At 26.9% G+C, this 12,761-nt stretch overlaps 1 protein-coding gene across 1 annotated transcript; it reads right to left on the bottom strand.

The window, feature by feature from the left end:
• On the bottom strand, positions 1-4,290 carry LOC122505164. Its single transcript, XM_043616644.1, has 3 exons — positions 4,153-4,290; positions 2,299-2,657; positions 1-403 (listed from the first exon to the last, which is right to left on the bottom strand). Exons 1-3 carry the CDS (start codon positions 4,251-4,253, stop codon positions 123-125), a joined length of 741 nt encoding a protein of 246 aa, XP_043472579.1. The 5' UTR covers positions 4,254-4,290; the 3' UTR covers positions 1-122.
• Positions 4,291-12,761: the final 8,471 nt, after the last annotated feature.

Here is a 12,761-nt window from a genome sequence, read left to right on the forward strand (position 1 = left end):
TTTCCTTAGGAAATAATGTCGAGACTTTATTTTTGTACACATAAATAATAAAAGTATCAAAAATAATATTTGACGAATAAATAAAATAATATTATTATTAATAATAAATACTAGAAACTAGACTATTTTCGATAGGCTCTATAAGGTCCTTGTGGCGATGTGTCCCAATGGGGTGGATGTTCAACAGGTGGATGACCGTAGTGTACGACCTCATAGGCAACTTTTGGTTTCGTTAATTTAAAAATAAGTAGAGCACCACTTAAAACTAGTGACAATAAGCCAAGTGTCAGAGCTTTCCACGTTTTCAATGCGATCAACGCCAGTGCCAATGGTACCAATGCAGTGGCCTTGAACTTGAGACCTAGAAGGAATGGAATCATGACCTTCTTGACGAAACCTCGACCTGTTCAAACACAATTCACAATATCAATTGCATTTCCAGCTGAAATCCAGTCGCCTTTTTAAATTCATTACATAAATTTGTAGTTAACTCATTATTTAATTGTCTCGCTAATTAAAACTGCTAACTACTAACCAAACAAATAAGAAAATTAATTAACTAGTCAATTAACCGTCAAAGAATTATTTAACTCTTTAATTAGTTATTATTTTTTCGAAATTATCACTTGGTAAAGAGTCAAAAACGTTGTGTTGTCGAAACGTTAAATGGAATTTTTATTTTATTTTTTTGCCTGTCTTGGATTAATTGATAATTATTAATCTTATAAATCTTTTATTAGTTATTTAGTTAAGAATGTAATTGACAAAAAAACTGAGTAGTTAATTAATTAACTAACTAATTAGGTGTAATTAGGTGTTTAAATAATTAATTATATTTTAAATAATTAGATAATAAATTCATTAGTTAGTTAACTAATTAGGTAATTAGTCAGCAATTTAATTGACATAATAATTAACTAATTAGATAATAAAAAAATTATTTATTGTTAGCTATTTAATTGGCTCATTAATTAACTAATTAAGTAGTCAATGGATTATTTAGTTAAAAATGTACAAAATAATTAACTAATTAGATAATAAATTGACTATTTAGTTAAATATTTACTTGAATAATAATTAACCAATAATTACATAACAAAATAATTACTTACTTATTTAGTCAAATAGTTGAGTAACTATAAATATAATTAATTAATTAATTAGCGTTTTCATCAACTGTTTAGTAAAGTAATTATTTGTTTATTCAATTAACTATTTAAGTTCGTATAAAAAAGCTTTATAGTTAATTACTTAAATAAATATTTAACTAACTATTCAGACAATGATTTAATTAATTATTTAATTATTGTTAAAATAAATTAAATTAATGAATAAAATGAAATAAATTGTTTATTGAAATATTTAATTAATTGTTTAATTAAACACTTAGTTGACTATTTAATTATTTAATTTACTGTTTCTTTAAATTTACTATTTATTGTTTTGTTAACTGTTAATTTTTTAATTGGTTACTTAAATTAACCATTTAGTTAATTAATTAAAGAGTTGTTTCATTAATTTATTAACTATTTAACTAATTACTCTTTTTAGTTTTTTTATTAACTAATAAGTGCATTAAACACAAACATACTTGAGTAAATAATGTATTATCTAATTAACTAGCTCATTATGGAACTAATTTTTGTAATCAACTCGTTTTATGTTAATGTTTTAGTTAACTATTGACTTAGGTGTCAATTAATTACCTTATTATCTAATTGATTAATATAATAAAACAATTCATTATTTTCTTTATTAATGAAAATAAATATTTAATTAATCAATTAATTAGTATTGTTAATTATTTAATTAATTATTACTGTTAATTATTGAATTAATAATTATGATAACTTGTTTATAATATACTTTACGCAATTAAAAAAACAGTTATCTAACTAACTATTTTAATTAATTATTAGTTTGTTAATTAGTTAATTGAATAAAATACTGGTTAATTAATTACTTAATTATTTAAATTAAAAATGTATTATTAATTAATTATTTATTTATTTAACTTATTAGAATAAATTAAATTAAAATTAAAATATAAATTATTTTTAAATTTAAACTTTTAATTTTTAAAAATTGTGGAATAAAAATTGAAAATAAAGTAAATAATAATATTGTAAATAATTAAGAAATGAAGAATAAAATGAGAAACATTGAATTTTCGGTGATTTATCTGTAAAGTGAAAAAGAAGAAGGAAAAGAAAGAAGTTATGATTGAAGGTAAAAAGATACTACATAATTAAAATACCAGGTGCAATTTAAAAGAATTAAAAAAAGTAATTCACGTACCTTGATTTTTGTCCTGATCACAGAGAGGAACGCTGACTTCCCTTGGAACTGAATCAATGAGAGTTCTGGGAACGATATTTGAGCCGACAATAGCTTCGGGTAATTTAGCTTCAATTCGATGACTGGCGAGATAAGCGTCCAATTTTTCCAGCATCAATGATCGAAGAAGATCTTTTCTGGTAGGATCAATTGCATCCTGAGAAGTGTAATATTCTTCGAAACTATTTTCCAAATCTGGCATTGATCGCACAATTGATAAGTCTTCAGTGATTGCGACTTTGTCCTCCTTCATCATTCTACTTAAATATGCAAGGACCTTTGGCTTCGCGCAGGATAATATCGAGTCGCTGTCCACGCATCTTCAAAAAAATGTTTTTTAACTCATTACAACATTTTTTTTATTATTTATTTTTTATTTAAAAAAATTTAATTATTTTTAAAAAATATTGTTTATTTATTCTTCTATTTCATCAACTGCAGCATTAACTATTTCTTCATTTTTTCGCATTCATCATTCATTCAAATTTATCTTTCTACATCTTTAACTATTTTTTTATTTATTGAAGTAAAATTTCTTCCTTCATTCAAATTACTTTGAATTTAATAAATTTGAAATTAAATTGTATATTTACTTGTTCAATTAATTGTTTAAATTGCCTGTTTTATTAATTATACATTTTATTAATTAATTATTAATAATGCCTATATATTAATGAATACAATGTAAATTGAAAATAAAAATTTGAATAAATGAAAAATTTTAATTTGAAATTTGAAAAATGAAGTTACAAATGTTTAATATAATTTATAAGATTTAGCTAAAGTTTTGGTTGGAGAATTTTTAAATTAAAATTCAGAATTTTTTTTTAAAAAATGCTTGGTTAGAATTTAGAAGTTCTGGGTAAAAATTATTTAATTAGAATTTTTAGTTAAAAAATGTTCGATTAAAATTTAAAATTTTTTATTGAAAATTGTTTAATTCAGCAACCGTCACGGAATTAAAACAAAATTAAAAAATACTTTTGTTTTGATTCGGATATGGGTATCAAAATCAAAATTCCATTCTATTTAGTTTTGATTCCAATATCAAAATTCTTTTTTGTTTTAATTTTGATAAAATACTACTGCGCATGTATAAGTCTCATTGAACCTAAATTTTGTTGCAAATGTCAAATATATCAGAAGATAATATCGTTTTTACATACGAAATCTGAAATAGAATTCGAATCGACTTCTGTTTCTATAAGAAAACCGAATTGCAGTATTATATCAGAATCAAAATAGGAAGTAAATTTTGTTTCGTTAACGTATCAGAATCAATATAGGAAGTGAATTTTGTTTTGTTACATTATCGGAATCAAAATAGGAAGTGAATTTTGTTTCGTTACAGTATCGGAATCAAAATAGAAAGTGAATTTTGTTTCGTTACAATATCGGAATCAAAATAGAAAGTAAATTTTGTTTCGTTACCGAATCAAAATCAAAATACATTAATAATTTCGTTTTGTTTTGGAATATCGTAACAAAATCAAAATTTGATTTCCGTGACGGTCCCTGGTTTAATTAGAGTAAAAAATTTTATTTGAGCAATTTTTAATTAGAATTTAGAATTTGGTTTGAAAATTCCTTGGTTAGAATTTAGAATTTTTTGTTAAAAATTATTTAAATGGAATAAAATAAATGTTTGATTGGACAGTTTTTAATTCGAATTTTTGTTTGAAAAATGTTTGATTAGAATTTAAAATTTATTTATTTAATTAAAGTTTCAAATTTTTGGTCGCAAAGATTTTTAATTAAAATTAGGAATTTCTAATAGAAATTTTAAAAATTGAATTTTAAAAATTTGCTACTCACCGGTAGTAAATATTTTGAAGGACCTCGGCAGTGGTTTCGGGTTCCTTGGCATTGGCCAATGTGACCAAAAGGGCCAGAGTAGTAATTAAAAAAACCCTCATGGTATGAGACCACCGATCAATCGATTTGCAAAGTTAAACACCGAATGCCCCCTCGTACAATGACGATCCGGTTTTATACGAAATGGGAGCTTGAAGACGTTTTGTGAATTTTGATGAAGAACGTGATATACAAAACGGAAAGGAAAGAAGAAAGCTCCTTTATGTAGGATGCTAATGTTTCATTGAAAGCCAGTCTCATATCGGAAGGAACAGATTAATTATCAAGAGTGCTATAATTATTAATCAATCAATCAATCAATTAATAAATCAATTAACAAATCAATCAATCAATTCGATATCAAGTATATTCACCATTATTTATCATTTTTAAATCAACACAAATTTTTCAGAAGATAAAAATTTCAATCCAGAATAAAGGAGTATTTGTAAGTCGAAGACTTTTCTGAAACAGGAAGTTCCTTTCTTTGAAATTTCATTTTTTGTTCTCTAAACAAAATTTCGTGCAAGAAAATAAAATCGAAAATAATATTTCATTTCATTAGAGTGTAAATTTTTTAATAAATGGTCCAATTTTCAATTTTGAAATTTTATTTTACGACTTTTTTAGTAAAATACATTGTTTAATAAATTGAATTGAATAGATTTTTAAAAAACAAGTTTTCGAAAATTTCTTTAAACTTTTAAGGAAAAAAAATAAACATAATAAGTTTTAATATAACTACATATTTTTTCTTTAAACTGCAAATATATATGGGGCAAATTTTCTCAAGTGTACCAATCTCAAAATTTAAAAATAAAAGTTGTCAAATCGGACAAATATTTCCTCAAACCCAGTAAGAAACGAAAAATTGAAAAGTATTAAAAAGATTCTATTCTTTTGAATGCCATTTCTGTCCAATACTTTTCTATCCAGTGAGAGCAATATAAATAGTAATGATATCAATCCTCTTGAATACCCAGTAAGAAAGCAAAGATTAAGAAGCATTAGAAAAATTCTATCCTTTTGAATACCATTTCTGCCCTATGCTTCTGAATTCCGCGACAGTAGTATAATAATATAATACTAATATTGTTCACATATACAATGTTCAATTACTTTCAAATAACTGCACTCATGAATTTATTTGCTATTTTAAAAAGGAATAATTATTAAATTATCAGTTAAGAGGGTTAAAAGTGTTTAAAGGTCTCTGAAATTTTTAGGTTATGATTTATTGTCTAACAGAATAACGGCCCTGACTCGTTTAAATGACGTTAAATTGGTAAACAATCAATTTATCAGCAAGTTTTTCTTTGAACACAAACACTTTTTACAAAATCTGCCACTGTATGTATCTTATAAATTACAAAAATCCAGAAGATTGCTTGAATGCATGCAGAAACGCGGTTCCAATGAAAAATTGAAAAGTGATATAATGACAGGCTGTAATAATTTCGGATGGGATTGGAAAGCATTCAGAAAAAAATTTTGTCTTTGTTAAAAATTACAAAAAGAATTGAATAGCATTCATTTTTAGACGAAACGTGGTCCTATCATGGTATAGAAAAGTATTGGACAGAAATGGCATTCAAAAGTATTGGATAATTTCTACTACACCATACAGAGTTTGAATTATTTCAATCCTTTTCAATTTTTCGTTTCTTACTGGGAACTTTAGTACTTAAAAAAATTCAAAAATATTTTTGATTTTAAAAAGGGACAAATTTTGAATTTTTCAAAAAATGCATAGGGGAGACCGAGGAGGAAAGTAACAACGCTTATAGCTTTTAAACAAATTAGCCGATATACAAAGTTAAAAAATTTTTTTAATCAGTAGTGCCCCCTACAACTTCTCCATAGTGTGCAAGAGCATTTCCGGTTAGGTTAGGTCCGCTAGTGATATGACGTTACAAAAATACGTCAAAAGTAAGTTTACGTTTAAATTTTCAAAACCTCATATTTTTTTAATTACACAGTTTTATAAAATGTGCGTTTCGTTTTTTTGAAGCTTAATTATCTGCCTTTAAGTTGTAACAGTGTATTTTTAAATTACGTGTAATACTTTTCTGTAATTTTAACTTTTTTGTTGAAAAATAGAGTAAGGAGGAAAGTAACACGTTGTTACTTTCCTCCTCGTTTCAATATTGTGCATACTTTATGAAATGAGTGAAGTAAATCATATTTAAAGTTACAGATTAGATTTTGTTTGTTAAAAATAATGAATAACAAGTAAATTGACTTTCGTTTTGACATATTAACGTAACTTAAAAATTATTTATTGAACCAGAAAACATTTTTATTCTGCGTTCATATTTTGTTTTATTTTATGTTTGTCATAATTGTTAATTTTTGCTTTTAAACTTTAGATAAAGTTATTTTTATGTTTTCAAAGTTTAATGTTTTATTTTTTATTTTGTTTAATGCCAAAAATATGAAACATGAAAAATTTGGCTACTTTTTACGGTCAGAATACTTTTTTGAAAAGTTTAAGTACTAGAACAAAAAACAAAGAAATTTTATAATCACAATGTAAACTTTATATTTTATAAAGAATTTACTGTTTATTTTTTGGCAAAAAATCGATTACTTTACTCAGAAAGTGCGCCATTTTTACAAGAATTAATATAAAAAATCCCATATGTGCTACCAAAGTTTATATTATATAGATCATTAAATTTCTTTGCTTTCTGTTTCAGGACTTAAACTTTAAAAAAAATTATGCTGACATTTTGGCTCGCATTTTGGTCATAAGAAAATAGTCGATTTTTACTATGAAATTTATCGCCGCCATTTTGTTATAAAATTTTTTTTTATTTTTCAATATGTATTTAACAAACTCTCCAAAAAGAAATCCTATTTCGTTATTATTCGTTAAATAGTTTGAACGCTACAATGAAAAAACTGATTTTTGTTACTTTCCTCCTCGGTCTCCCCTACACAATTGAAAAGAGAAATTTTAAAAAAATAAAAAAAAATAAAATAAAAAAAATTATATTATATTTAAAAATTTTTTTAATTTAAAATAAAATTTTTAAAATTTTACACTTGAGAAATTTTGCCCGATATATACACGAATGTCCTAAACTTTGTCCATTCAGGTCAAAATTGCAAAAGTTGTGTACTAAAATGAAGTAGTAAAGCTTTTCTTAAAACTATTTTGATATCACTTTCAGTTTTAATACTTTATCAATCAATTCCAAAGTTTAACCATGCAGGTCAAAAATTGACCTAAATCGAAAAAAGGGTATGGAGTCAAAAGTTCCAAACCAAAGTTCCAATTCCGAAGGACCCAAATTATTATTTTCCCTAATGACATATCGAAGGATTTCTGTATTACAATTATATGAAAAAATAATGTGAAATATTGGACATGCCTTATTTTTTCAAACAACTCCAATACTTTTAACTTATTTAACAACTCAACACATTTTATTTTGGAAATTTTTATTATGGAAATTTCATACTTTGAAAACCATTTTAAAATCAATTTAATCAGGTGTTGAATAATTTTTTAGCAAGCTACAAAAAGATATGCAGGAATTTACTAAAGAGCCTTTTAGGTTGACAACCAAAGTTTAGGGTTTTAGGTCAAAAAATTTTAAAATTAAAGACAAACGTTTTTTTAAATTAAGTACAATAAAAGTCGAACAAATTTTAGCCTTTTAGGTTCAAAATTGTGAAAGTAAAAGCCAAGAACATTTTTCAAAATTTAGTAATTTTATAAATGTTTTGAAATTGCTATTAAAATTAAATCTAATCGGATTCTGTGTAGTTTTTCTGTAATGTAAAAGTAGAAAGTAACCAAGTGTACCAAAGTTCACCCTCTTAGATCAAAATTTTTATAGGTAGGTAAAGAAGAAAAACATTTTTTTCCTAAATATATCTAATTTTTGAAGTTTCCTTTGAAACAACTATTGAAAATAATCCTAACCATGATGATCGCTATATTTTTCCTATAATCTACAAATAAAACTCTCAAAGTGTACCAAAGTTTAACCTCATTGGTCAATAACTGTTTACGTTAAAAGAAAAACGATTGTCTTCAAATGTTTAGTATTTTAAGTTTTCTTTTTAAAAACATATCGAATTCAATGCCTTATATTTTTTCCTTATATTTTTTCTATAATCTGCAAACAAAAATCTAAAGTGTACCAAAGTTTAGCCTTTCTCAGGTCAATAATTGAACAAGTTTATGAGGAAAAAGATTTTCTTAATGAATTCAGAATGTTTTCTTTGAAAAGGCTAATAAAATGGGGGTTGGGACAAGTCACACCCAGAAAGTCTCCCCCGGACAAGTCCTCCCATGGACAGCTCCTCCCGCAGAGGACAAGTCTCCCCAGGACATCTCTCCCCAGTGAAAAATTGTTTATTAAGACAGTGACAAATTCAGAACAAGTCTCCCCGGGACATCTCCAAAATGGCGCTAATTTGAGGAAAAAATTATTTAATTCTTTTTATGGTGCACCGATATTTACCATGGCTATGAAATCTAACAGAACTTAGTGTTTATATGTTTTTGAGGTCGCTCATGACGAATATATGTGGACGTCCACATGAAAAGGGCCCATTTTGGCACTATTGGAGTTATCTGTATGGGCGTATTCCTGGCAGAAATTGGAAAATTTTGAGTGGTCTTAGAACTTTTTTGGTTAACAATTCGCTGAGTTAAGGAATTTCAAAGTTTAGAACGCCAAAAACGTCATTTCGAGAAAAACGGAATTAAAGATTGCGATACCAACTAATTGTTGTATCTCTGGTTCTTCTTGGAAGTTATTCAGATAAGAATTGTTTCCAGTGCAGGGCACCTTGAAGATAAAAAACCAACAGGTTTTAAATTTTTAAAACCTTTTTTTTTTTTTTATTTTTTTAAACCCTTTTCTAAAAAGGAGAATTTTTCTATTAAAAAACCATTTTTTACAAGATTATTGATTAGGTACAATTTTATTGTGTAATTTGAAAAAAAGGAATATATATATTAAACTTATTAAAAATTTTTTTAACAGTCTCTATTATGAAAAAAATAACGCAATATCCAAATTTTCATTTCGACAATTACGAAAAAAAGACATTAACATCAATATCTCTGGTTCTTTTGGGAAGTTATTCAGATAAGAATTGTTTACAGTCCAGGACACCTTAGAGATGAAAAATCAAGAGGTTTTAAATTTTTCCACACCTCCATTTTTAAAATTCGGATTACTTTTGCAAATGACCGACAAAATGGACCCTTTTCATTTTTCTAAAGAACCAATGAAATCAAACAGTTAAATTATCGATAAATTAATGAAAACCGCATGATTCGACTTGTCAAAACATGTAGATTGATAATAAAAAATAAAAAAACATTAAGATTTTGCTCCAAAATTACTAAATTGCGATTATCTCGAAAACTGGAACCGACAATATGGGCCCTTTTCATGTGGACGTCCACATATAATCGTATTTTCAAAATTCAAAATGGCGGATACAATATGGCCGACAAATTTTTTTTTATTTACTCGATTCGTTTGAATTTTGTTACTCAGGGGTTTTTGGGGTCACAGATTATGAATTTGCAATTGGATTTTCAAAATTTAAAATGGCGGATCCAATATGGCGGACAAAAATTATTTAAATTCAGTAGATTCGCTTGAAACTTGTTTCACAGGGGTTTTTGAGGTCACAGATTATGAATCTGCAATTGTATTTTCAAAATACAAAATGGCAGATCCAATATGACGGACAAAAATTATTTAAATTTACTAGATACGCTTGAAGGTTTCCTATCTGTCATCTCAAATTGTTTCATCAACATTGTTACGTTTTAAGTTTGAAAATATTAAGTCTTATGATAGAACAGTGTTAAAAGAATTTTTCAAAGCTAAGCCAATTAGATTTGGAACAACAATTTTTAGATTGTGTACTTCTGATGGATTTTCTTTGTATTTTGTCTTATTCTGACTAATAGATGGTCATCATTTTCAAATTTCAGGCGACTAGAATTGATTAAATAATTTTTGTCCGCTAAATTGGACTTCCCATTTTGTATTTAAAAAGTCCAATTGCAAATTCATAATCTGCGACTCCAAAAACCCCTGGAGTAACAAAATTCAAGCGAATCGAGTAAATTTAAAAAAAATTTGTCGGCCATATTGTATCCGACATTTTGAATTTTGTACATCCGATAGCAGATTCATAATCTGCGACCTCAAAAACCCCTGAGTAACAAAAATTAAGCGAATCGAGTAAATTTTAGAAAAATTTGTCGGACATATTGGATCCGCCATTTTGAATTTTGAAAATCCGATTATATATTCGTCATGAGCGACTTAAAAAACATATAAGGGGAAATCTCACGAAATGGGGACTTTTTGTTGTAAAAAAATTTTTATTTTTCAAATTAGTGGCACATTTTTTTTACCATAAATTATTATTCTTCGACTAAATAGAAGTATATTTTAACCGGTGTAATTCATATTTATTAATTGCTACTTTATTTAAACTATTTTTTTCATATTTATGGTGATGAGTGCAGGTAAAACGTATTTATCTTCAAGAATTTATAATATTTTACAATCCTTCAAAAAACATTTTCCTTTATCTACCTAAACTTACATTTATCAAAAATCTACACGCGATATAGTTTAAATATATTTTTTCCTAAAATGGCACTATAATTGACTAAGTAATATTATCTCGTACAAAAATTATTCAATATCAACCACAAATATTATTTTTAGGGGTGAGCATTTTGCACACATATTTATTAACACTAAACCAAGATATTACACGAAGGTGAATATATTTTTTTAAATGCGATTTCTTGTGCTCGTCAAAAAACCATTTTTTGACAACGAGTTACGCACTCGTTGCGCGTTTTCGCAGAACGATTTCGTAGATGTTTTAAGTGACACAATGTTCTGCCACCCATAATTCTTTTCCTGAATACCTAAAAATATAAATAATATAATGGGCGAATTTTAAATAATAATCGCTCAACAAGTATTATAAGAAAATTAATAATTTTCAAAAAAAGGTGAAAATGCAATTACAGTTATAAACAGCTTATTATCTCGAATATTATAATTGGCACACTTGTCTAATTTACCTTTTTCTACCCTTCACATAACCTATAGATAAATGACAAAAAATCCCAAACATTAAAAAAAATTGCTCAAAATGTTATCGCTTAATGAAAATTCGATTTTATGCGAGTTACGTCAAGAATTTCTCAATTTCTACAATTTTAATGAATAAATCAGGTGCATAATTTTTTAATTTTTACTAACAAGAATTTTTTTTATATCTCATAGTCGCGATATAGTATTAGCAAATGTATAAAAATGTGGGTTAGCAATATGGAAGCTTCTTGTGGCACATATATCTCAGAACCCAATTTGTCCCCATTTCGTGAGATTTCCCCATAAACACTAAGTTCTGTTAGATTTCATAGCCATGGTAAATATCGGTGCACCATAAAAAGAATTGAATAATTTTTTCCTCAAATTAGCGCCATTTTGTTTTTTAATTTCCGCTTTTGCATATTTTGAAAGTTCAGTAAGTTTGTGCCAAATTGTGACACTTGTATTCGTGTGAAACAAATATTTTCAGTAAGAAATAATTATTTAAAAAAAAAATTTTTAATTTTTTTTTGCAATCTGATGCACACAATTCGCTATATTTAATTTTCTTTGCGATAAATTTAAAATCTGAGCACAGAATCTTGTTTAGCGACCCCGAAAACATAAAGAAACACTTCAGTTACTTGCAGGGAGTATTTTCAGTATATGAAATTAAATCTTTAATTAAACAAAAATTTTCAGAGGTTTCAGGCGTTAATGGGTTAAATAAAAAAAGATATCGACAAAATCCTTCGTCAGACGAGATTCAATACTATGTATATGACAACCATATTTTATTTTTTGGTTTGGATCACCCAGACGTGAGATTTCATGTACACCGTTTGTGCCCCTAAAAAAAGGCGAAATCGCGCTTGAAGGAGTGCCACCACGGCAATTTTGAATATGTAGAATTAAAATTTTTTTTATTCCTAATGCACAAAAGTGGCGAATTCAGATAGCAGACGACAGGGAGTAAAAGTCATTCACACACTAAAAAAAAAGTTTTACTTTTAGCCCGTTTTCGAGGCTGAATTTACGGTGTAAACGGAGTCAGCCCCATTAAACAAGGACAGACTTATGTGAAATACATGGGCTGAATTTAAGGTGTAAACGGAGTCAGACTTTTTTTTCCTGTTCACTTGTTCGACTTATAAGAAACTGGCGGCCGTTTTCTCCCATGGGCAAAAATAACGCATGGGATCAGCGTTTATGTTTGCACATGGGAGAAAATGGACGCCATTTTCATATGGTGGAACAAATGAGTGACTTTACTCCCTGTCGTCAGCTATCTAAAAGCGCCATCTTTGTGCATGTGGGATAAAAAATATCGTAAGTAACATTGGAATAAAGGCAGCCAATTTGTTTACGATGATTTTTGTGACACGAGTTTTTTACAAATACTTGAATATATAATATAGGATGGTTTAATTTAATGTCGATGTCGTATTTTTGTAGAAAAAAAATCCG

This window comes from Leptopilina heterotoma, unplaced genomic scaffold (genome assembly GCF_015476425.1).
Source record: "Leptopilina heterotoma isolate Lh14 unplaced genomic scaffold, ASM1547642v1 Lhet_347, whole genome shotgun sequence".
Lineage (NCBI taxonomy): Eukaryota > Metazoa > Arthropoda > Insecta > Hymenoptera > Figitidae > Leptopilina > Leptopilina heterotoma.